The sequence below is a fragment of the Podarcis melisellensis genome, assembly GCF_964234715.1.
Source record: "Podarcis melisellensis genome assembly, chromosome: 13".
NCBI classification, from domain to species: domain Eukaryota; kingdom Metazoa; phylum Chordata; class Lepidosauria; order Squamata; family Lacertidae; genus Podarcis; species Podarcis melisellensis.
Window position 1 is genome coordinate 11,663,270 of NC_138545.1, and position 27,002 is coordinate 11,690,271.

The 27,002-nt window shown below is 40.3% G+C and overlaps 2 protein-coding genes across 2 annotated transcripts in view; both read right to left on the minus strand.

The window, feature by feature from the left end:
- Nucleotides 1-11,575, minus strand: part of LOC309354932 (vomeronasal type-2 receptor 26-like) — a 40,372-nt gene extending 28,797 nt beyond the window's left edge. Inside the window, exon 1 of the mRNA XM_081885238.1 lies at nucleotides 11,530-11,575. The gene's annotated coding sequence lies outside the window, so the exon portion shown is untranslated. The remainder of the gene's footprint in view (nucleotides 1-11,529) is intronic.
- Nucleotides 5,406-14,116, minus strand: LOC309354929 (vomeronasal type-2 receptor 26-like). Its single transcript, XM_081885232.1, has 5 exons — nucleotides 12,580-14,116; nucleotides 10,783-11,089; nucleotides 9,388-10,275; nucleotides 7,058-7,184; nucleotides 5,406-6,502 (listed from the first exon to the last, which is right to left on the minus strand). Exons 1-5 carry the CDS (start codon nucleotides 12,798-12,800, stop codon nucleotides 5,601-5,603), a joined length of 2,445 nt encoding a protein of 814 aa, XP_081741358.1. The 5' UTR covers nucleotides 12,801-14,116; the 3' UTR covers nucleotides 5,406-5,600.
- Nucleotides 14,117-27,002: the final 12,886 nt, after the last annotated feature.

The following is a 27,002-nucleotide window of genomic DNA, read 5'->3' on the forward strand; positions in this document are numbered from 1 at the left end:
CCAACCCATTTCCATCCAAAATGCAGAAGCAACTGGATAATTCCTTGATACTGAAGAGCTTCATTAGGAGCCATGTGGTAAAAAGAAGGGAACTTAATGTGATCATTTATGGATGCTTCAAATGAACCATATGAAATCTGAAGAATAAAAAAGAGAACCATTCCAAATGGATGGAAGAATTCATAACAAGCATATTTATCCCACATGTCCCAAATTTACTGATCTTGCTCAATTTCCCATTTCATATGGAGAGCATTTCTAGTTAACATGTCCCAATCTTATATGATCCACTGATAATATTTTCCCAGGATCATATATGATTCTATCTGGTTGCCCCATTTACCAACTTAGCAGCTTTGAATCAATCTTCCCTTATATGCATTAAGCACACATCCTTAGTAACCTACCCCCTCTCATGCACATTGTTAGAGACCCCCATGCTATAACAACAACAAACCCATACATTTATGTCCCTTTCACTTGTCCCTGTTATACCACTCCAAATTTATGAATCAATAGACTCCTACTGGAAAGAGAGCTGAAGAGTGAATTATAGTGTGAAATTTCAATTTTCTCTTACCCATAATGTTCCTACCTGTGGAATTTTGTAAAGACCCAAGATGTCTGCCATGCACAAGGTGACCTCAGAGCTCAGTCCTCCAATGACTCCTATTACATTTTCCTGGTAGCCACATTTGTAGTTGGGGACAAAGCTATGTGAGTTAAACAGCAGATCCAGAGTGGTGCGGTAGGTCATCTTAGAGTTACAGTAGCTGTCATAGATGTGGAACCCAAGAGTGACATTGGGCAAGACCTTGGGATTCCCATTGATCTCATCAATCGCAAACACCAGGGCAAGGATGTGCTGGAAGAACTTTGATAACACGCTGTGAATAAAGTGGCATTATTTCATGCTGAAATAAAATAGTGCACATAATCTAGTTTTGAGAAGTACAACTTTCAAACCATTGTGGTATATAAGGACTATAAGGAAAGGCAGTAAAGTTAGTCATGAAGTAAGTATTATTGGAAAGATGGGTCTTGTTTTGTTCCTTTAGAATGTCTGGATTCCTCTTTAGCCCAAATCTGTTTTTTTAATTCCTCAAACACATAGATTCTGAAGAGACCTATACAGAATGGGTCAGAAATTTTCTTGAATTTAACTTCATATTTTGCATTCCTGACCATGTTGTTCCTTCTCTGTATTCAGTTTCATCTATAATCATGTGCTTTGTCATATGGTTATGCTACAGTTTTTGAAATTATTGCTGTATCCCTTTGGCAGTAGCTTTCTCTGGAAATGGAAATTTGCATTAAATGATAATAAAGCTCATGATAGCTGCCATTTTAAATGCAAAGTATCAGGTTTTCAAGAGAATAAAGTTACAGCAATGGAGAGTTTCACATATCATATTTCTACCAAGTATGCCTACTTGTGAGCAAGCAATGATGGTTGTGAAAGGCTCTGATCCCATGTTTACAAAATGCTTTGAAACCATTCTCCATTATTAACTTACCTCTGATTCTTTCCAATAAAAATGAACACAAGTATTTGACCCCCGCCCCCAATTCATCAAGGAAACACAGGCTGGCTTTCACTTGCTATGAATCCTCATAACACCCCCTAGGCTGTAGATAACCCACAGTTTTATCTATGTAAGAAGTTTTAGCTATTTAAGTCTCACCTACCTGTGTTGTACACTTTTTATCTGCAACTGCAAGTACACTAAGTAAAAGTTATTGGTTCTTTAAACTTTAAAAGGGAATGTCTTGCATAGTTTTTATAGGAGAAAAAAGGAGAACTAATTAAAGGATCAAACAACCCAAGGCTGACTTCTGCACGCTCTGGAAATGGGAACTGGAGTCTAATTCCCACAAGAAGTGCATCTGGCAACTTCACTATGTAGCTTTCAGCAAATACTGAAGATGCACCTCCACACTCTCCAAGATTCCCTATTTTCCAGGGACATTCCTGATTAAGAGAAGCCATTCTGGTTTATGATTGGATCCCGGAACATCTCAGTTTTCCTTCAGATGTCCCTACTTTCCTTGAAGAAATGTTGTGGGGGGGTATGGAGTTATCCAACCCCCGAGCCATCTGAAGGCAGTCCTGTATAGGGAAGTTTTTAAATGTTTAATGTAATATTATGTTTTATATATGTTGGAAGCGACCCAGAGTAGCAACCCAATGACTTGCAGAATTGGATCACAAAATCTTAATGATTCCTAATGTCCAAGTGAGAGTTTAGACGTGGCTTGTATGCGCAGATGTTTCTCATACAGTCTATCAAATCTTTCAAATAAATACAGTCAATTGATTAATACAGTTTATTAAAACAATTCTAAAACTACTCATTCAAAACAAAGTATATTTCAGTCAAAAATAAAAATGTAAAGAATTAATAAAATCATATTAAGGACTATTTACTTACAGTGGGTTGTTAATCAAGGCTTCAGAGGGGTGTATATTAAATAAAACATTGGGGAAGACGTAGCGGATATGAGATGCTATGCCACCAATGGCAGGGTCACCTGGCTCATACCACTCATGTGGAATAGGTACAGGATTAGTTGTGGTAAAATGAGCACTATGCACTTGGCACACCATGTTGGGGAAGAGCAGGAGAAGCAGCAGCAGCAAGGTTCTACACATGGACTCTTCTTGGCCTCTCTACAATATCATCATTATCATCAGCAGCAGCCTGATTTGAACAGCATCGATTTGGAGGCAGCAGACCCTGCCAGTTCAGTGCTTAAAGGGACATGCATGCATCTTATCATTAAACACTGTTGCAAAGACTGGCCTTGAATGGTAAATAAGATGAAGTGATTTGAAATTTTGCCTATACAATCACAGAGCCTTCTCTCTTCTGCATTATTCTAACTGTCCATGAAACCTTTCAGGCTTGCTTGCTGATTCTCCCCCACCTGACATTTAGCCTTCTGGAGCATTGGCAAGGTGACTTAATTATTGTAATTTTAATAATTACAGGGGAGACAATCACTTGCATTATTTTACGGACTCCATGGCGCATCATATTTGGCAGAACTGTCAAGTAAATATATTTATCACCTCATGGAATTATAGCTTAGGAAGAACATGACTTTGCTTGTTTTTTGTTGTTGTTTTTTGTAAGCAACCATGTAATTGAGAAGCGAGAAAATGGAGGGGTGGTAGATACTGCTTCTTGTGCCTTCGTGGATACCTTTTCATCAAGGTGTTGATGGAAGCAACATGATAACTTTCTATTTGTGTGAGCAGCAAGTTCTCACCAAGAACAATGGCTTCTGGGTACCTAGGTCAATTGTATGAATGTAATGGGGGAGGGGAACTGGATAATTTTGGGGAGGGGATGTCTTTGCCATTTCACACCGGGTTCCCTTTGATCCTTCGTTTGACACATCACCCAGCCTATCACTTCACGGGAAATTAGCTTATATTAATCAGCTGCTGATTCAGGGGATTAGAGATGTCTAGTACATAGTTTGGCATCCCAAACCCTAATTAAATTCTGACACTTGCTGGATCCAGAATTTATAGTGGCCTGGCAAACAACAAGCTCTATATAGCTTCATAAAAATAAATAATAAGTTTCTGTTTCCATCTCAAAGTTTCAGTTTCTTCAGTTGAACTTTGGATCCGCTTTTCAACTGTTTTTCACATTTGGTCCGAACAGCTTCTTTAAAGAAGAGGCAACCATTGTGCAACCCAGAAATAAAAGATTTTTATTACATAAATAAGATGTTCATCATTTAATCCTAAATTGCTGAAATAGTTTCATTTGGCCACATTTTCTAATTGATTTACATATGTTGATATTTTGATGTAGAATACAAAGAACATGTATGAACCCAGAAAGTCTTCTGTTTATAACTTTCTTTGTATTAGATGCTACTTGTGGAGGATTGAATGACATGGCCTTTGATGATGTTAAATCAAAGTCAGTTTAGATTTTAGTGAAGTTGCCTGTCAGTGTGAAGCCCAGATATATCATTCAGAACTACAATAGCTTCAGGCATAGAATTCCTGGATTCTGGATCCTGGATCCTGGGTCCAGCACATCCTTATGCCCACACAGCTGCAGCAGTTGCTCTAGTCATTGGTTGGATAGGTACAGGTAAACTCTGCATCAATCACTATCTTCTTGGGAGCAGAGCTGGTCCAGAACCCTTTGGTGCCTGAGGTAAGCCACAAAATGGCACCTCCATCCTCTCCAGGGAAGAAGGAATGAGTCAATGTCTCCATCAGGAACAAGTGGGGAATAAAAATCAACATTGGGATCTGCTGGCCCTGTGGATCTTACCACCAGCGATGGTTGCCTCACCTTTCCTCATGGGAGGGCCAACCCTGCTTGGGAATCATACAACACACTGTTATCCTCAATCCCTTTATCTTCCCCTTGTAGTGTAGGAACTTATTACTTTGCGTTTGAATGCATGAGGATATTACTTTAATTGCACCCATGGTTCTATATATTTTGAACTATGCTAATCAATCTATTGTTAAAAGATCATTTATTCTTTTGTAATAAACCAGCTCCATGGGGAACAGTCCAGTTTGTGAGAGCTCTTTACTGGGCATAAGATAATTTGGGCCTATTCTCAGAGCTGTGTCCAGTTGACTCCCGCATAATAGCTCACAAGGCAGTGTGCTTTAGTGTCAGTGAAGCTCAGATGCTGACAGGAGGAGAAGAAGCAGGCACAGGGAGAGGACAGTTAACAGCAGAAAGCAGAGAGGAGGGGAGAGCAGCTGTAATCTGAGCTCTGACCAAAGGGACAGATGTGTGAGAACTTTGATAGTGGGCAAGATGTTGGAATGCAGGAAACACTCTCTGCCAAATCTCGTAGGATTTCAAAAGTGGCAGAGACACTCGAAAGATACCGGAAGAGAAGGCGGGGGCTTCCGTGCTTGGGAAGGGGGAGGAGATCAGTCCGGGCAACATCATCTTCTGGGGAGGACGATGAGTAGAGGAGCTCCGTCCTAGTTTGTTATTGTAGAAATAAATCTGAAATAATTAACGGCCAGAGTCGTCTCGCGTTTGAGGGAGAGACCAAGCCGTAATATTTAGGGGTGAGTTAGTTTGTAGACACAAATGGGGATTCCAATATACACTTGTCTGACCTCATGTTCCTAAACTGATACCAAGAACATAAGTGAAACTACAAACACATCTGTCATTTACATATTTCTCTCTATCAGTTGCTCTCTATTGTTGAATTAAGGCCTCACTAATACAACATAGCTTTTTTATTTAGTTTCTTAAATAATTAATATATCATTTAGTAAAAAACAACTCTAATACTTAACTCTATTCATATTAGCTGTCTAATCAGAATAGCTATAGAATAATGTTGATGTTTCTTTTTCAATTTCAGAGTTTCATTGTCTTCAGTTGAAGTTCAGAAGGTAATGTGAACATTTGCCTCATTTGGTCTGAATTGCCTCTTAAAATAACATGCAACAATTTTGCAGCCCAGAAACAGAGCACAAGATAGATGAAATAGTTTCATTTGGTCACATTGTCCTCATTCATTCACATTTTTGACATTTCAGTGTTGAAAATTAAGAACAATCATGGAACTACAAATTTTTATATTATTTATATCTTTCTTTGCATTAGATGTTCTCTGGTGTTTAATTCAGGCCTCACAAGAATAATGTAGCATTTGGGGGAAAAGATGCAAGCCAGTAATCCAGCACTCGAAGCCAAGATGGAGAAGATCTCCACAGCCACCATGTATTTTCCCCTGGTGCTCAGGTAGGTTGGAATAAAGGAGATCCAAACACTGCAAAAGACCAGCATGCTGAAGGTGATGAACTTGGCTTCGTTGAAACTGTCTGGTAACTTCCTAGCTAGGAAAGCCACAGTGAAGCTGACAGTGGCCAGGAAGCCCATGTAGCTTAAAACACAGTAGAACATGTGGACGGACCCTTCATTACATAACAATATAATTTCTTCACTCATTGATTTTATGTCCAAATCTGGGAATGGGGGAAAAGTTGCCAGCCAAAGACCACAGAGCCCTACTTGAACAATGGAGCCGGAGAGGACAATGGAATAAGCCAGTTTTTTGCCTATCCATTTCCTGATTCTGGATCCTGGCTTGGTAGCCATGAATGCCAAAACCACTGATATGGTTTTGGCCAAGATGCTAGAGAGGGCCACAGAGAAGACGATGCCAAAACCTGTTTGTCGGAGTGGGCAGATTGCCTGCTTAGGTGTTCCAATGAACATCAAGGAGCAGAGGAAACACAAGAGGAGGGACACAAGGAGAATGTAAGTGAGGCTTCTATTGTTGGCTTTGACGATGGCAGTGTCCCGGTGTTTAATGAAGATGCCCAACACTAGAGCTGTGATCAGAGAGAACAATAGTGCGGAGGAAGATGAAATGATGGCTAAAGTTTCATCAAAGCCCAGAAAGTTTGGTATTTTAGGAATGCAATTATCCTGGTCTTGGTTTGGATACTTATTTGCTGGGCAACTGATACATGTTTCCATGTCTGAAAAGACAAAATGAAATTACAAAGACAATTCTTAAGAATTTTAGTCATCATGAGTCCACCTAGCTAATGCTCTTTACCAGGGTAGCTTTCAATCTTCTAACTCAAAGACTTTCGTCTAAGATATTTCAAAAATAGATCTCATGCATCAAATCTGGAATTTCTACATAGAAGATATCTCTATCTTTTAGTGACCCTCCTCTGCTTTCTTAAAATGCTCTGTAGTGAAAACAGAGCAACATTACAGCTGAAATCTTGTGAGCCAAGAGAGGTCCACTGAATGAGACATCTACTCTCTCCCCAAACTGCCTTCTTCTTCGTGGAGTGACCATCACTTCTATTCCATCAGAATTTAGTAGAATTTGGATGTAAAATGTATTACGTTCCTTTCTGAAAAAATATTTTCTTCAGGATTTTTTAAAAGATTATATTGTAAACAATGAGAACAATACAGAAATAAATTATTTAACCCCCACACCACAACATATTTTAAGGATCTCAGAGTTGGCTAAATAAATTGTGCAGTTTGGTCTATCTTAAGATGACATTTCTCACCCTTTTCACTTGAGTACATCCCGCTGGGACATGGTTCACAATCATAGCAACAAAATTTACTTCTCTCCTTCTTTTTCTTCCCGTAACCAGGACGGCATTTGTCATTACATACTGACAGGGGTGGCACCTATCCAAATATATAGGAATAATTTTGTTTTTAAAGGTTTTATGGGATTTAATCTAACATCAGGGGATCTATCAGCAATAGGAGGACCAATAACGTGAAAACTATGATCCATATGGGCACGTGGAACATAAAATGGGATAAAAAGCAGCCGTTAAGCATTATTTGATTTGAGTATAACTTAGAGGTTCTGCTTCTACTTGCAGAATTGTTTCATGAATGTTCTACCAGGAGCATCTTGCGTAGTTCCATGGTTTTGGGGCTGTGATTCCCCATGAGGTTTCAGGTTCTTTCATCTTTGTGATTCAACATTTATATGAAACAGTTAGGGGCTATCTTCAAGGAATCTGGAGCACAGTGTTCATATGTATACTGATGATGAACACCGGTATCTTAGAATTCCCTTGGAATAAGGAGAAACAGTGAAGGTGCTGCACTGCTGTCTGAAGGTTGTGTTGGGCAGGATGGTGGCTGAATCCTTATAAATCCTAAGTGCATTGGGTGAGTGGATGCTGTCTCTCAAAAGGATTGGCATGCCTTCTGGGAGGGATTGGACTCACTGTGAAGGAAGAAATTTGTAGTCTGAAACTACCTTGAGATTCCAACTGATCACTAGGGTCTCAAGTGGCTTCTGTGGCTGGTCTGCTTATGCCCCTTTTAGGTTGATGCACTAGGTACATCTATGCCTAGATGTATACCTGCTGCACATAGCATCATGCAAACTCCAGAAGATTATAATGTTGATTTTAAGCCCAAGCAATGGTGTAAAAAGCTTAGCATTGTATCAGATTCCACTAACCAGAGATCTGCCTCTGGGACTTCACATAAAAGATTGGCTGACAACAGTATCTGATAGCCATTGGTCCTTAATGTGAGATGTCTTCTGTGCATGTTGCTCTTTTTCGTATTGTGGCTCATATGTTTATTTAGTGTTAGACCTTACAGTATTACTTAAAGGACATTGCCTACTCCTTGGTGGATTACAAATAAACAATATATAGAACGGCAATTTTCATATAATATACAATATAATATCACATACAAAGCAAATTGTGATTAACATCAGCTGGGCAACAAGTAGGATCTCTTAAACTAACATGCTAGCATGTTCCCACAAGTAAAGCCAATTGTTCAAACATAGATTCTCTCCATCAAAATACTATCCATCTATATATGATTTTCCTCTCCATAAACCTTACTTTCCTCTCCAAGGAAACATCACATTTAATTAACTGCTAAGTGAAAAAAGCCTCCTTGTTTTCATTGCTTCCCATTTTATTTGAAATGTTGGCATTTGAGAAATTAATTTCCTCACCTGAGTAAAGTCCCTGTGCCATTTAATTTGTCCATCATTAATGGTGAGCTCTTTGCCTGGAGGGGCCTGAGGATCCAGCCTTCCCACTTTGACCCTGATGTAGGATCTATTTGGGAAAGTGATCAAATTTGTAATATCATAACCAGCTGCTAATTCTCCACGGTCATTTAATGTAATTTCATCACCGACAGAGTTGTTGAATGAGATCTTCTGAAGGAATGAGTGAAGCTAGGTGGAAAGAGAATCAAAAGGTCTATAAAGTATTATAGCATTCTGATTAAGATTGCTGAATAGCTTTCCTAGATGTATTCAAGATCTTTATACTTAGGGGTTATAAAGTTTTGATTCAAAGTATAGTTTATGAAAGTGTAGAATTGGCAGAACCATTCTTGTTTTCTGCAAATGAAGGAATTTATACCATACACGACACAGTCAGATTGATAATTTTTGAAAACATTTGAAAGAAAGGTTACATATTGTCACAGTAAAAGACTTCTTTCATGCCCTTTTTCCATCTCACTTTTTAATCAGTATTATGTTATTATATGTTCTTGGATAATTGGGACCAATCAGTCACATATTGAAATATGTGCAATTGTTTCTCCATGCAGATACTCTAACTCTAAGAGGAACGTGTTCTAGGAGAGGGGAGATGACAACTGAGGGTTGTTGTTTTTTAAGTTAACATTATGACAAACCCCCTCTTTAATTTATGTTCTGCTATAAGAAGCATAGCCTGCAATGCAGTAGAAATCTTCATTGTTTGTTTCTTTTAACAGGATACCTTTTATTGTTTTATTTATAACTAAATGCCAACTCACATAAAATATCAAGGCAGGGCACAATAGTGAACACTTTGTAAACCAAACTTTTTGTAACCACAAACATTACCTTCCAAGGCTCTATGTTCTGAGGAGATTGTCTGCCTGCAGCCTCCATTCTTCTGCGGTTGGATGAATCCAAGTGCCTATGTAAGGCATGTGCCAAAGCAGAGACAGCATTATAGATACTGTAGCTGTGGCTGGTCATGCTCATTTCAAAAAATGGCGCAGGAAGGCTCACCAACATTTCCTCTCCGGTACAAGGCTTAGCTATCTTTGTTGACTTTGTGGAGTGTGCAAGTGAACAATCAAATGTTTGTTCCCAGAAACCTGAGATAAAATCATCTCCCTCTTCCCAGGAAGGATTTACATGTTGCAGAAAATCTCGGAAGTCACGAACTTCCTTGGAATGAATTGCAAAAGAGATAGCACCATGCAACATTTGAATATTAACATCAATAACTTTCTGAAGTTCATATAAAATGAAGTCAATCTGAGCTGTGGTAATCCATACTTTTCCTTCACGTAAGTTCTTTTTGGACTGGGAAAATATAAACTCAGATAACTTCATCAGCTTTAGAGCAGTTGACAACCATGTAATAGATGCACTTTCTCCATATACAACAACTGCATTTGCTTTGCTTGTTATGAAAGCTGGGGACAAAATCCTTGTCTCTCTCAGCATATCAGTTATCTTACCAGTGACATGCACATGGTATTCAGCTCTTTCTGTGAATGCTGAACAGATCCCATTTTTGAAAAACATTGGTTCAATGGTATTCAAGAAACGTTCTCCAGCTTCATTAGCAGGAGTGATGAGCCCAACCCATTTCCATCCAAAATGCAGAAGCAACTGGATAATTCCTTGATACTGAAGAGCTTCATTAGGAGCCATGTGGTAAAAAGAAGGGAATTTAATTTGATCATTTGTGGCTGCTTCAAATGCACCATATGAAATCTGAAAAAGAAAAAAGAAAACCATAAGGAATTTATGGAAGTATTCATAACAAACCTATTTATCCCACACATCTCAAATTTACTGTTGTTGGGTTGTTGTTATTTTTTTGGGGGGAACCCACTTCCTCTTACATAAAAAATACACAAGCAATCTTGCTCAATTTCCTATTTCATATGGAGAGCATTTTTAGTTAACATGTCCTGATCTTATTTGATCCACTGATAATTTTTCCCCAGGATCTTATATGATTCCATCTGGATATCCCATTTACCAACCTGGCACCTTTGAATTAATCTTCCCTTATATGCATTAATCACACATCCCTAGTAACCTACCCCCTCTCATGCACATTGTTAGAGACCCCCATGCTATAACAACAACAAACCCATACATTTAAGTCCCTTTCAGTTGTCCTTGTTATGCCACTCCAAATTTACGAATCAATAGACTCCTACTGAAAGAGAGCTGAAGAGTGAATTATAGTGTGAAATCTCAATTTTCTCTTACCCAGAATATTCCTACCTGAGGAATTTTGTAAAGACCCAAGATGTCTGCCATGCACAAGGTGACCTCAGAGCTCAGTCCCCCAATGACTCCTATTACATTTTCCTGGGAGCCACATTTGTAGTTGGGGACAAAGCTATATGAGTTAAACAGCAGATCCAGAGTGGTGCGGTACGTCATCTTAGATTGATAGTAGCTGTCATAGATGTGGAACCCAAGAGTGACATTGGGCAAGACCTTGGGATTCCCATTGATCTCATCAATCGCAAAAACCAGGGCAAGGATGTGCTGGTAGAACTTTGATAACACGCTGTGAATAAAGTGGCATTATTATGTGGGGAAAGTAAATAGTGCACAAAATCTACAACTGTGAGAGAGAACTTTCAGAGGAAAGGTGGGTCTTGTTTTGTTCCTTGTTTTGTTCCGTTAGAATATTGCTCTTTAGCCCAAATCTTTTTTATTTTATTTCTCAAAGACATAGATTGTGAATAGATCTATACAGAATGGGTCAGGAATTTTCTTGACTTTCACTTCATCTAGAAATAACTGCTGTGTCATATGACTATGCTACAGTTTTTGAAATTATTGCTATATCCCTTTGGCAGTAGCTTTCTCTGGAAATGCAAACTTGCATTAAATGATAATAAAGCTGACGGCCGTTGCCATTTTCAATGCAAATCATCAGGTTTTCAATAGAATAAGGATACAGCAATGGAGAGTTTCACATGTATTTCTACCAAGTATGCCTACTTGTATGCTAGCAATGATAGCGAGTGTACTCTCTGCTTCTTCTGCCCCTCAGAATGTGGGATGTTAGCATCCAAAATGCATATGTAAAAGGTTAATTTCAAGAGCTGTAGAACTCTGTGAGGTCATACAAGTTGTGGAAGTTATGACAGTTGACAGTTATGGCAGTTAACTGAACAGTCTTAACAGTTGGAGCAGCATTTATGAACTGTTGTGCTGCTCTCTGCCTCAGAGATGACCAGAACTGTACACAATATTCCATAATTAGTATAATAGCATTATGATGTGTACAGTATCCCTTTTTAGATGAGGTGACTGGAACACAGTATTCCAGTGTGGTCACACCATAGATTTTGGCTTTTTCTGAACCTTTTCCAGATGTACAATATATCTTTTTAGATGAGGTGACCAGGACTGTACACACTATTCCATAATTAGTATGATAGCATTATGATTGGGTGGTTTTGTTTTCAGTCCCTTAAGGCTTAAGTGAGGATTCCTAGCATGGAATTTGTCATTTCTACAGTTTCTATACACTGAGTCATTTTCAATGAGCTATCCATTACTGTCCCAGTATCTCATTTGTGGGCAAACACCCCCAGTTTAAACACCACAGACTTATAAAGAAAGAAGGATTATTATTATTTTTGCCCAAACATACATCACTTTACAGATTGAATTACATTCATCATTTAACTGTCTATACATCCAGCTTAGCAAAATATGTTGGGAGCTCTTCACAATTCATTTTTGTTTTAGGCACTCTGAAAATTTTTTGTCACAAAAGCAAATTTGACTGTTTCATTTCTTAGGTTTTTATGTCGCCCTGTTCTATTCTTACTCAATTTTCTCTTTGCAGAATTGGATCACTAAATCTTAAGGATTCCTAATGTCTAACTGACAGTGCAGACATAACCTGTATGCACAGATATTTCTTATATCATCCATCAAATCAGTACAGTTCTAAAACTATTCATTCAAAACAAAGTATATTTCAGTCAAATATAAAAATGTAAAGAATGAAAAAAATAATATTAAGGACTATTTACTTACATTGGTCTGTCAATCAAGACTTCAGAGGGGTGTTTATTGAATAAAACAGTGGGGAAGAGGTAGCGGATATGAGATGCTATGCCACCTATGACAGGGTCACCCGGCTCATACCACTCATGTGGAATAGGTACAGGGCTGGCTGTGGTAAAATTAGCACTATGCACTCGGCACACCATGTTGGGGAAGAGCAGGAGAAGCAGCAGCAGCAAGGTTCTACACATGGACTCTTCTTGGCCTCTCTACAATATCATCATCATTATCATCATCAGCCTGATTTGAACAGCATCGATTTGGAGGCAGCAGACTCTGCCAGTTCAGTGCTTAAAGGGACATGCATGCATCTTATCATTAAACTCTGTCGCAAATATCTGCCTTGAATGGTAAATAAGATGATGTGATTTGATATATGACCTGTACAATCACAGAGCCTGGCCTCTCTCTCCTGCATTATTCTAACTGTCTATGGAACACTGGGAGACTATAAACATTTCAGACTTGTTTGCTGATTCTGCCCTACCCGACATTTGCGTTCTGGAGCATTGGCAAGGTGACTTAATTATTGTAATTTTAATAATTGCAGGTGAGACAATCACTTGCAATTTTTTATGGACTCCATGGCGCATCATCTTTGGCAGAACTGTCAAGTAAACATTTGTTGCCTCAGGCAATTCTCAGTTAGGAAAAGTAAGATTTTACTAGTTTGCTAGGTAAATCACTGAGATCAGATGCCAGCCTCGCAAAGTGGCGCAGGGCTGGCAGTGAGGTGTGAAGAGCCAAAGTCGAAGCTCCTCCTAAAAAATGCACCTGGGTCCATCATTCTTTAATTGAACCCTTGACCCTTCTGTGAATCCCCACCAACCCAAAAATATATATGGTAAAATGAACTTCAAGGAAAAAGCAGTCACTATACAATGCAAAACAGAAAAGCAAAACAGATGAAAAAGGGCTGATATCCAACTGCATCCATTTATAAATGGGACAAACTTCTACGAGTGGAGAAGAAAGTGCAAAAGAGCTATTACACAGTGGTACCACATATGGTTCATGTGCAGAGGGTCTGACATTCAATACCTAACATCTCCAGGTATTGCTGGAAGAGACCCCACTCTGAAACCTTATAAAGCTGCTGTCCATCATTGTAGACAATATGGAACTAAATGCAGTAGTGAATTGGTTAAGTATAATCTAGCTTCCCTTCCTTCTCCTCCCTCTGCAGCTTCCCATAGGAGGGTACCCATGGTGTGCAGGAGAAGCAGAGGAAGGAGAAATGAGGGGTGAGGGGAAAAAGACTTTCTGCTGACTATCAGGCAATGGCTTTCCCCACCTGCCTTGCCCCACCCTTCAGCCCCAGGAGCCTTTCACAGACCATGACTTTAGGAACAGCAGAAGCAGGCGTTGAGTCATTTGATGTTGCATAGCATCCATAGTTTCATTCCTTCACACAGACCCTATTCATTAACACCTCTGTTATGTAGGTCTATTATGCTTGACCTACATTTTGTGTTTGTAACTGGATAAGAAGTTGGATGCGGGTGGCGCTGTGGGTTAAACCACTGAGCCTAGGACTTGCCGATCAGAAGGTCAGCGGTTCCAGTCTCCGCGACGGGGTGAGCTCCCGTTGCTCGGTCCCTGCTCCTGCCAACCTAGCAGTTCGAAAGCACATCAAAGTGCAAGTAGATAAATAGGTAGCGCTCTGGCGGGAAGGTAAACGGCGTTTCCGTGCGCTGCTCTGGTTCGCCAGAAGCGGCTTAATTATGCTGGCCACATGACCCAGAAGCTGTACGCCGGCTCCCTCGGCCAATAAAGCGAGATAAGCACCGCAACCCCAGAGTCAGTCACGACTGGACCTAATGGTCAGGGTCCCCTTTACCTTTTAAGAAGTTGGCCTAACCTGCAGTGTATCCTGGGTAATCACCCCCTTTGCCTATTTCTTTTCCAACCCTCTCTAGAAAGTTAATAATTAAATGACTGAAAATGCTGAGTTGCAGTGATGGTGATAATGAAATATATTAGCAGTGGAAACATCACTAAATCCAGATTTCAGAACTTGAGACTTTGTCCGAACCTATGGAGAGAGTATTCCTCAGTCAAATATATATACCTAAATGTGGGATGAGTAGAACAATAGCTGGTCATGTTGGGTGTCCTGACTAGCCAGGAAACAAGATTTCCTTCCTTAAGGTAGGAAATCCATTCAGGAGGACTCTCTTTAAGATAACCTTCCTGGACTGCACTTTGTCATGTACATAAAGACTCACACCTTTGTGGAAGCCCACCTATACATCAGCAGCCCTTTTCATTACATAACTTATACACCCCCACTTCTGGTACTCTTACCGTAAGCCCAGCAACCTTCCACACAACTTCTTGTGTACCTAGGGGCTTGGTAGGGATGGAATTGCCTGTCTGTGTGAAGCCCAGAAATATCATTAAGAACTGCAATCCCTTCAGGCATATAATTTCTGGTTCTGGGTCCATCAATTAGACCTATGCCCATGCAGCTGCAGCAGTTGCTCTGGTCCATGGTTAGATAATTAAACTATGGATCAATCACTATCTTCTTGGGAGCAGATCTGGCTGGAGACATTTTGGCACCTGATGCAAGCCGCAAAATGGCTTCCCACTCCCTGACAGAGAAGAAGTAGTTGGTGAAGATCTACAACAGGAGCAAGTGGGGTATAAAGATTTACATTAGGGTTTGCTGTCCCTGTGGGGACACAGGTGGCGCTGTGGGTTAAAGCCTCAGCGCCTAGGACTTGCCGATCGAAAGGTCGGCGGTTCGAATCCCTGCGGCGGGGTGCGCTCCCGCTGCTCGGTCCCAGCGCCTGCCAACCTAGCAGTTCGAAAGCACCTCCGGGTGCAAGTAGATAAATAGGGACCGCTTACCAGCGGGAAGGTAAACGGCGTTTCCGTGTGCAGCTCTGGCTCGCCAGATGCAGCTTTGTCACGCTGGCCACGTGACCCGGAAGTGTCTTCGGACAGCGCTGGCCCCTGGCCTCTTAAGTGAGATGGGCGCACAACCCCAGAGTCTGTCAAGACTGGCCCGTACGGGCAGGGGTACCTTTACCTTTTACCTTGCTGTCCCTGTAGATCTTGCTGACAGAGGTGGTCATCTCACCTTGTAATTTGGGCCTATTCTCAGAGCTGTGTCCAGTTGACACCAGCAAAAGATCTCACAAGGGAGTGTGTTTTAGGGGTTAGGTAGGTTGTGGACATACATGGGGATTCCAATTTACATTTGTAATGCTTCATGTTCCTAGATTGATACCAAGAACATATGTGAAACTACAAACACATCTCTCATTTACATATTTCTCTCTATCAGTTACTCTCTATTGTTGGATTCAGGCCTCACAAATATAACATAGCTTTTTTATTTAGATTCTTAAATAATTTATATATCACTTAGTCAAAAAAAACCCAACAACTCCAATACTAATACTCTCCATTCTTCATTCATATTAGCTGTTTAATCAGAATAGCTATAGAGTAATGTTGATGTTTCTCTTTCAGAATTTTACCGACTTCAGGTGAAGCTCAGAAGCTGATGTGAACATTTGCCTCATTTGGTCAGATTGGCTTCTTACAATAACATGCAACAATTTTGCAGCCCAGAAACAGAGCACAAAAAGCTGAAATATTTTCATTTGGTCACATTGTCCTCATCCATTAATATTTTTGACGTTTCAGTGTTGAAAATTAAGAACAATCATGGAGGCATAAATTCTTATGTTATTTATATCTTTCTTTGTATTAAATGCTCTCTGGTGTTCAAGTTAGGCTTCACTACAATAATGTAGCATTTGGGGAAAAATATGCAAGCCAGTAATCCAGCACTCGAAGCCAAGATGGAGAAGATCTCCACAGCCACCATGTATTTTCCTCTGGTGCTCAGGTAAGTTGGAATAAAGGAGAGCCAAACACTGCAGAAGACCAGCATGCTGAAGGTGATGAACTTGGCTTCGTTGAAACTGTCTGGCAACTTCCTAGCTAGGAAAGCCACAGTGAAGCTGACAGTGGCTAGAAAGCCCATGTAGCCCAAAACACAGAAGAACATGAAAACTGACCCTTCATTACATAAGAATATAATTTCTTCACTCATTGACTGCATGTCCAAATCAGGGAATGGAGGAAAAGTTGCCAGCCAAAGACCACAGAGCCCTATTTGAACAATGGAGCCGGAGAGGGTTATGGAATAAGCCAGTTTTTTGCCTATCCATTTCCTGATTGTGGATCCTGGCTTGGTAGCCATGAATGCCAAAACCACTGATATGGTTTTAGCCAAGATGCTAGAGAGGGCCACAGAGAAGACGATGCCAAAACTTGTTTGTCGGAGAAGGCAGGTTGCCTGCTTAGGTGTTCCAATGAACATCAAGGAGCAGAGGAAACACAAGAGGAGGGACACAAGGAGAATGTAAGTGAGGCTTCTGTTGTTGGCTTTGACGATGGCAGTGTCCTGGTGTTTAATGAAGATGCCCAACACTAGAACTGTGTTCAGAGACAACAGTAGTGCCGAGAAAGTTGAAATGATGGCCAAAGTTTCATCAAAGCCCAGAAAGTTTGGTATTTTAGGAATGCAATTATCCTGGTCTTGGTTTGGATACTTATTTTCTGGGCAACTGATACATGTTTCCATGGCTGAAAAGACAAAATGAAATTATGAAGAAAATTCTTAAGAATGTTTGTCATCCGGAGTTCAACTAGCTAATCTTCTTTACCAGGGTAGCTTTCAAAACCTCTAGCCCAAAGACTTTTGTCTGAGATATTTCAAAAATAAATCTCATGCATCAAATCTGAAATTTCTACATAGAGGACATCTCTATGTTTTAGTGGTCCTCCTCCTTTTTCTTAGAATCACAAGCTGCTATGTAGTGAAATGAGAGCAATATTACAGCTAAAATCTTCTGAACCGTGAGAGGTGCAATGAATGAGACATTCATTCTCTCCCCAAACTGCCTTCTTCTTCATTGATCATAATTATTCTTCTCCATTGTAATTTAGTAGAATTTGGATGTAAAATGTATTACCTTCCTTTCTAAATATTTTTTATTCAGGATGTTTTAAAGATCATATAGCACACAATAAGAACAATTTAAAAATCTATTATTTAACCCTCCCCCACACCAGAATTTTCTTCAGGATTTTTTAAAAGATTATATTGTAAACAATGAGAACAATACAGAAATAAATGATTTAACCCCCACACCACAACATATTTTAAGGACCTCAGAGTTGGTTAAATAATTTGTGCAGTTTGGTCTATCTTAAGATGACATTTCTCACCCTTTTCACTTGAGTACATCCCGCTGGGACATGGTTCACAATCATAGCAACAAAATTTACTTCTCTCCTTCTTTTTCTTCCCATAACCAGGACAGCAGTTGTCATTACATACTGACAGGGGTGGCCCCTATCCAAAAATATTGGAAGAATTTCTTTTTAAAAAATGGTTGGGTGGTATTAACCTAACACCAGGTGATATATAAGGAATAGGAGGACCAAGAGCGTGAAACATATGGTCCATATTTGCACAGGTGGCACATACAATGGGATAAGAAGCAGCTGCATAGCATCATACAAACCCAAGAAGATTATAATGTTCATTTTAAGCCCAAGCAATGCTGTAACAAGCTTAGCATTCTATCTGATGCCACTAACTGGAGATCTGCCTCAGGTATTTCACATACAAGAATGGCTGACAACACTTTCTGATACCCATTGGTCTTCTCAATGTTAGATGTCTTCTGAGCCTGTTGCTCTTTTTTGTATTGTGGTCCATTTGTTTATTTAGTGATAGACCTTACAGTACTCCTTAAAGTATATTGCTTACCCCTTGGTGGCTTACAAATATGCAATAAACAAAAAAGAGAATTTCTATATTGTATACAATATGATATCACATACCAAGCAGAATGCAGTCAACATAAGCTGGACAGCAAATAGGATCTCTTAATGTGCAAGCATTTTCCCACACGTAAAGCTAATGGTTCAAATAGAGATTCTCTCCATTAAAATACTATCCATCTACATATTAATTTCCTCTTCTTAAAGTCTACTTTTCTCTCCCAGCAAACTTCACATTTAATCAGGTGCTAAGTGAAAAAAACGCCTCCTTGTTTTCATTGCATCACATTTTATGAATGTTCCTATGTGATGCCAATAAAGGTTACTTGTTTGATAATCATGAATGCTGGTATTTGGGAAATTAATTTCCTCACCTGAGTCAAGCCCCTGTGCCATTTAATCTGTCCATCATTAATGGTGAGCAATTTGCCTGGAGGGGCCTGAGGATCCAGCCTTCCCACTTTGACCCTGATGTAGGATCTGTTTGGGAAAGTGATCAAATTTCTAATATCAAAACCAGCTGCTAATTCTCCACGTTCATTTAATGTAATTTCATCACCAACAGAGTTGTTGAATGAGATCTTCTGTAGGAATGAGTGGAGCTAGGTGGAAAGAGAATCAAAAGGTCTATAAAGTATTAAAACATTCTGATTAAGATTGTTGAATAGCTTTCCTAGATGCATTCAAGATCTTTAAACTTAGGGGTTATAAAGTTTTAATTCAAAGTATAGTTTATGACAATGTAGAATTGGCAGAACCATTCTTGTTTTCTGCAAATGAAGGAATTTATACCACACACACCACATATGGAGGAAAACTTAGATGCTGTCATGTTTAAAGACTTCATTTATGCCCCTTTTCCATTTCACTTTTTCATCAGTATTGTGTGATGATATATTCTTGAATAACTGGGACCAATCAGCACATATGAAAATCTTTGCAGTTGCTTCTCCATGCAAATTTCTCATGTCTAAGAGGAAGATGTTCTAAGGATCATATCTGGAGTGGACATGAGAACGGAAGATTTTTAAAAAGGTAACGGTATGACAAAACCTCCCAATGATTTATGTTCTGCTTAAGGAGCATTGATTGCAACTCAGTAGGAATCTTCTTTTAGATTTGAAGAGGCCATTCAAAAGTCTCTATAAAATAAATCAGGTAGGATATGTTGAAGGAAGTTCTTTGTAAACAGGCATTTCTTTCACTTCCTGCTAAATCAAATGACTGCTGTCTCATTTTAGGCAAACCATTGCTATTCTAATCTATCACTTGAATACACTCAAAAGCGGATAAAAGAACTTTGGTCAGAAGAATCCATTGGAAGTGTTAACTCTGGTAATAAATTGTTAAAATGAGCATAAACAGGATCTCCTTATTCACCTGGATAACAGGACAGTTTAGAAACAATTTTTCAGAGATTTTGGACGATCTCTCTGGATGACAATATTTAACCTCAATACCAGTTAATTGAGAAGTTTCAGTTTGTTATTCTTGGGTGCTGCCTCTACCCTTTGTGTTTTCTGTGAGGTATATTGGGACATGAAATATATTTTTTCAAAATTGGTACCATCGATAATTAGCTTTATCTAGTGCAATATCAAACTGCTCCACTGCCCCATTTCCCCAATGGCTCCCTTCTCCTCTGAAGAGCAAAAGTGTATTTTTTCTTGCTGCTATTGCTGGTTGTGGCAATGCAGAGAAAGCTGGTGAAAAGTTTGCAAAGTTTGGTTGGGTGAGCTTGAAAACGCTTAAAGAACTCAAAAAGGGAATGGAATTGCCTATTTCCTTTCTTACGTTAACATCACAAGGTGGCCAAGTGGAGAATGTGCTTGAATTTAATTTTCTTTCTCTTTTAGCTTATGGTACCTAGTTGTGTACCAAATGCAATAATACGAGTAATTTCTCACTCGCTGGATCATCACTTTGTCTTGGTGAGGGGGCCTGCACATTCCTATGACTCTTGTGAACAAAGCTGTCGGGAGTCTTGTACTCCCAGTAGGGTCACCCAAGCTGGTAAGGTCAAAGGGGAAGAGCTAGACAAAGAATGAACCAAGAAGTCCTCAGTGGTAGAACAGCAGGTGGCGCTGTGGGTTAAACCACAGAGCCTAGGACTTGCCGATCAGAAGGTCAGTGGTTCGAATCCCCGCGATGGGGTGAGCTCCCGTTGATCAGTTCCTGCTCCTGTCAACCTAGCAGTGCGAAAGCACGTCAAAGTGCAAGTAGATAAATAGGCACCATTCTGGTGGGAAGGTAAACGGTGTTTCTGTGTGCTGTTCTGGTTCACCAGAAGCGGCTTAGTCATGCTGGCCACATGACATAACACCAGCTCCCTCAGCCTATAGAGCGAGATGAGCGCACAACCCCAGAGTTGGTCACAAATGGACCTAATGGTCAGGGGTCCTTTTACCCTTTACCTTTTTACCTAGCTGTGTACCAAATGCAATAATATGAGTAATTTCTCACTTGCTGGATCATCACTTTGTCTTGGTGAGTGGGCCTGCACATTCCTATGACCCTTGTGAACAAAGCTGTCGGGAGTCTTGTGCTCCCAATAGGATCACCCAAGCTGGTAAGGTCAAAGGGGAAGAGCTAGACAAAGAATGAACCTCAGTGGCAGAACAGCTGGATGATAACAAATGGTATGTTACAATGGCTGTGAAGGTGGATGAAGGCTGCAGCAGATAAGAATCTACCAGTCATTGTGATAATCATGCCATCAGATTAAAGCATTCCTGTGAAGACTGGATTGGTCAGCGTGCACTGATCTACACACATAAAACAAATTCACACACAGTTGTCTTCCAAAAACCCATCCCAAACTCCAAAAGTCTCATGGCAATTGGCAAATGGTAATGGGGGCAGGATTGTGAAATCTGGAAACCCCTAGTCATGAACTGGCACATGGGTGGTGGATACAGATGCAGTCGCTCTGACTCAAAGAATGAGGCAGTTGAGCAGCTCGGCAGCTGTATCCATGTCTGAGCAGCCCTATTTAGGATCCACTCTGCTTACCCCAAAAAGGGGCTAGAAAAGGTGTCCTAAACATAGTCTGCCTCCCTTTTTCCCTGAGTGAATTACCGTGCCCAGTGGGGTCACCACCAAGCGGTCATAAAAAACAATTGAACTTTGGAACATGGAATATACAGACTTTGTCAGATAACACAGATAATGAATGTTCCGAATGCAGAACTGCATCATTGCAAGAGATCTGCGACATTTTACATCGATATTGCAGCACTTCAAGAAACTCGAAGAGCAGGTGAGGGTCGACTGAAGGAAGAAAAAGGAGGAAAGGCCTCTCCTCCTTCCGGAGGGGAGGTGTTGTGGGCGGGATGCGATTTCTGCATCACGCAGGGGGCGTTATGCCCCCTGCCCCACTCACCTGGTTGGCGTGCCATGCCCCCGGGTAAGCACCCAACTGGGCGACTTGGTGGGGGCGTGGTTTGCTGTTTAAGTTACAGCCGCGCCACCCATTCTGCCCATTTCTTCACCTTTTCGCCGCGAGTCACCCACCCACCACTCTCTTAGGGTTCAGGGCTTAGCTTCTCTCTTGACCTTGCTATGGACCTATGGTTGGTCGCCCAGGTTGCCCAGGGGGCCTGGTAGGAATTTTTCCAAATGGCATTAGGCCTTTTGGTTTTTTCGCCTACCTCGTAGCAATCGCCACAACTTTCTTGGTATTTGGCGGTTAGGCATTGCAATGGTTGGTGTGTAGAAGGGCAAGGTGTGGCCATCGCCTACCCCTTCAAATTTGGATATTCTGTTAAAGGAATTTGGCGGTTGTGGATCCTGTCCAATGCCTGTGTGGCGGGGGGCCATGGCACGACCCTCGGTGACATCAGGAGAGAGCTTATAGTTGTATTAGCATCAACAGGCTCCCCCTACTGGTGGATAACCCCTCTTTAGGCTCACCCCTCTAAGAGTGGGTGGAGTCAATCTTCCGTGGTCCAATGCCTAAGCCAATACATTCTCACTTGCTGTAATCAATAAAGTTGTGGCCTTTTCTTGCCCATTAACAGTATACACTGTGTCCACGTGTCTTTATTCCTCAAAGCGGGGATCGGGTCCTCGAACCCCAACACATTCTTCTGGAAAGGTCTACCTAAACAAGAACGTCGAATACATGGAGTAGGCTTTGCTATCAAGAACAATCTTGTGAAGCTCTTTTCAGAAGTCCCAACCAGCATTAATGAACAACTTTCAACCCTTCAAATAAAACTCACAAAAAACCAATGGGCTACTATTTTAAGCGCTGAATGCTGATGAAGACATTAAAGAATTTTTTTACTCTCAGCTGGATACCATCCTATTGGAGACACCTAAGGAGGATAAAGTTATCCTCCTGGGCGATTATAATGCAAGAGTTGGGTTAGATTTCATTATGTGGCCTAGGGAATCATATTGGGGAAGAAGGAATTGGCAGCAGCAACCAGAATGGAATCTTACTTTAGACGATATGTGCAGGGCACAACCTCGTTATTACCAAATAAAAATAAATCTAAGACATATTGGAAACGCCCTCAGTCAAGCCACTGGCACCTCTTTGACTATGTAATTGTCTGAGCTGAAGATCAATGTGACGTGCTCCTTACCAGAGCTATGATGAATGCCGATGACTGCTGGACAGATCACTGATTAATACACTCCACAATGGCTATCAAGGATAGACAGGCTTCAAGGAAGGGAAACCAAGGCACAAAATTAACACTCAAGTCCTTCAAGATCCTATTAAGCGGGATTGTTTCCAAGTGACTCTTAAGGACCATCTGCTTTTGGAACTCCCTGATAACATCAAGGAACACTGGGCCAAGCTAAAATCATCCAATATTGCAGCCTGTGAACAAACTATTGGATACCAAACCAAGAAACACCAGGACTGGTTTGATGAGAATGACAGTGAGATTGAATGCATGATTGACAAGAAAAAGGAATGCCTTTCAGATCTGGCAAAGAGATAGAAACTGCACCACTATGAAAAAAAACCTATGCCAATGCTAAGGCTGAGGTTCAATGAAGAACCAGAGAACTAAAGAACACCTGGTGGATTAAAAAAGAGATCACTGTAAATTGTTATGCCTTGTGCACTCTTCTTCTGAAAATTGGCTGCCCAGATAAATTTGTGAACATCATTTGGCTTTTCCATGATAATATGACAGCAACAATCGTAGATAACAATGGCTCTCAAAGTGAACCATTCACAGTGGGATCATGTGTTAAACAGGGTTGTGTTATTGCCCCAACTGTATTCATTATTTTCATTTCCATGATCCTACACCTTGTTGAAGGGACACTCCCCTCCAGAGTAGAAATCATATGGAATCATATGGAAATCATATGGCAACAGATGTAAAGATATTTAATCTTAGCGGGCTGAAAGCAAAGAGTAAGTTTACCGTAACTTCCGTCATAGAGCTTCAGTATGCTGATGACAATGTAATGTGTGCACACTCAGAGGATGACCTACAAACCATCCTAAATATCTTTGAAGTTTACATAAAGCTTGGCCTATCACACAACTTACAACAAAACAAAGTGCTGCACCAACAAGCACAAAACAACCTCTCTGCAGCACCACAAATCCAGCTCAATGGTGTAACATTGGATAATGTCAATCACTTCTCCTACCCGGGCAGTTATCTCTCCACAAGGGCCAACACTGATGTCTAAATCCAACATTGTCTGAGTTCTGCAAGTGCAGCTTTCTACCAATTGAAGTGTAGAGTGCTTGAGGACCAGGACATTCACAGGGAAACCAAAATGCTTGTTTACAAAGCTATTGTTCTACCAACCTTACTGTATGCTTGTGAAACGTGGACCACTTATAAACACCATCTCCAACTCCACAAAAGATTCCATCAACAGTGTCTCTGAAAATTTTTACACATCACTTGGGAGGATAGGCGAACTAATGCCAGTGTACTGGAAGAAGCAAAGATCACCAGTGTTGAAGCAATGATTCTTCAACATCAACTTTGTTGGACTGGTCATGTTGTGTGGATGCCTGATCATCGTCTTCCAAAGCAACTACTCTATTCCGAATTTAAAAATGGAAAGCAAAATGCTGGTGGTCAACAAAAGAGGTTTAAAAACTCTCTCAAGGCAAATCTTTAAAAATGTTGTATAAACACTGACAACTGTGAAACACTGGCCTGCAAGCGCTTCAATTGGAGAACAGCCTTTACCAAAGGTGTCATGGGCTTTGAAGACACTCGAACTCAGGATGCAAGGGAGAAATGTGCCAAGAGGAAGGCATACTTGGCAAATCCACACCATGATTAGTTCCCGCCCGGAAACCAATATCCCCACTGTGGAAGGATGTGTGGATCCAGAATTGGCCTCCACAGTTACTTATGGACTCGGTGTTAAAACCATGTTTATGGAAGACAATCTTACTCAACTATGAGTGATCACCAAAGAAGAAGAGCAGTAATATGACTGAAAGCAGGCCTAATTTCAATAGAAACTTGAATATGACTGTGTAGGTTCCACTTTTGGTTGAAAGTGATGTATGCGCCTGTGGGACTAGCTCCTCTCACATTGACCGATTCTTTTTACTCCGTGGGGGAAAAAAAAAGTTAAATTATTAAATTTGGGTTTTTCCATCAGCGATATCCTAACCCAAGTAAATGATAAAGCAAAAATGAATATTTCACAGAGAATCAGAGATATCAAACTACAAAATCACTTAGCCCTAGCTGATTTATATCCCATGCTCAGGACAAACAGATTGGTGCTGGTACTTCCCAAATAGTTGACAAATTTCGCTATCCTCAAATTTAGAAGGGCATTTATGCAAGCTAGATTTCATGTCCTGCCTTCTGATCTATTGGAAGGCAAATATAGAAAGATTTTTCACGGCAAGCAGATCTGTCCACGTAAGAACGGTCAAGTAGAAACAGTGAACCATATTCTATTCCATTGTAGATTTTATTCAGATTTCAGAGCATCCCTCATAAACCTGCTTGTACAAAAAGTGTCCAACTAGAATTCTTATGTCACCAGAAATGTAGCTAGATTTGTGCAATAGCCATAAGTAAAAGAAAGCAAAAGATTACACAGCTGCATAAATCGTCATAAACTGGTACAGTTCTTAGTTAAATCTTTTATTATTTTAAACTCTTATGGTGTTTTATTCCACTGGACATGTATTTCAAGTACACTTAACCACTATATTGCTTGTTAAACCCCATACTGATCATTTTTATTGTTTATGTAGAGAATTATCCATAAATTTTGATTTAATATGCTAGCTGTTTGCCATAATAAACATTGATTGAGCTTATGGCATTATATCCCAGCAAATGTATTTAAACAATTATGCCACACCAAATTTGGTTTGGATTTCTGTTACTATCCACTTCAAGATACTACCAGCCCCAAAGCTTCAACAATTGCCTAATCAAATACCACTTGAAATATAGGAACAGCCTTCATTCCAACTCTTTAAATATCTGCTGTTATTTAGCCGCTATTTATAACTACTGTAAATACCACCTCACATAAAATATCAAGGCAGGGCACAATAGTGAACACTTTGTAAACCAAACTCTTTGTAACAGCAAACACTACCTTCCAAGGCGCTATATTCTGAGGAGATCGGCTGGATGCAGCTTCCATTCTTCTGCGGTTGGATGAATCCAAGTGCCTATGTAAGGCATGTGCCAAAGCAGAGACAGCATTATAGATACTGTAGCTGTGGCTGGTCATGCTCATTTCAAAAAATGGCGCAGGAAGGCTCTCCAGCATTTCCTCTCCAGTACAAGGCTTAGCTTTGTATATTGACTTAGTAGAGTCTGTAAATGAACAACCGAATGCTTGTTCCCAGAAATCTGTGATAAAACCATTTCCATCTGCCCAGGAAGGATTTACACGCTGCAGAAAGTATCGGAAGTCATGAATTTCCTTGGAATGAATTGCAAAGGAGATAGCACCATGGAACATTTGTATATTCACATCAAATTTTTCTTGGAAAATATTTATTACGAAATCAATTTGAGCTGTGGTAATCCACACTTTCCCTTCAGGTAAGTTCTTTTTGGACTGAGCAAATATGAGCTGAGCTACCTTCATTACGTTTAGAGCAAATGACAACCACATAAGAGATGTACTTTCTCCGTATACAACAACTGTGTTTGCTGTGCTTCTCATGAAAGCTGGGAAAACAAAACTTGTGTCACGCACCACATCAAGTATGTTACCAGTGAAACGTAGATGGTATTCAACTCTTTCTGTGAATGCTGAACAGATCCCATTTTTGAAAAACATTGGTTCAATGGTATTCAAGAAACGTTCTCCAGCTTCGTTAGCAGGAGTGATGAGCCCAACCCATTTCCATCCAAAATGCAGAAGTAATTGGATAAGTCCCTGATACTGAAGTCCTTCATTAGGAACCATGTGGTAAAAGGAAGGGAACTTAATTTGATTATTTGTGGCTGCTTCAAATGAACCATACGAAGTCTGTAAAAGGAAAAGCCCAAGCATTCTGAGTGAAAGAATTCATAGCAAACCTATTTATCCCATAGATCTCCAATATACTGATTTTATGGAAAACACCCACCCACACTTACATAATAAATAAA

Bases quoted from the DNA above. Each gene is read 5' to 3' on its own strand.
- LOC309354929 (XM_081885232.1), bottom strand. From the start codon at position 12,800: ATGTGTAGAACCTTGCTGCTGCTGCTTCTCCTGCTCTTCCCCAACATG. The intron at 11,090-12,579 runs GTAAGTAAATAG...CTTTATTCACAG, and splicing joins GTCTTGATTGACAGACCAAT to CGTGTTATCAAAGTTCTACC. The intron at 10,276-10,782 runs GTAAGAGAAAAT...TTTCTTTTTCAG, and splicing joins CTCAGGTAGGAATATTCTGG to ATTTCATATGGTGCATTTGA.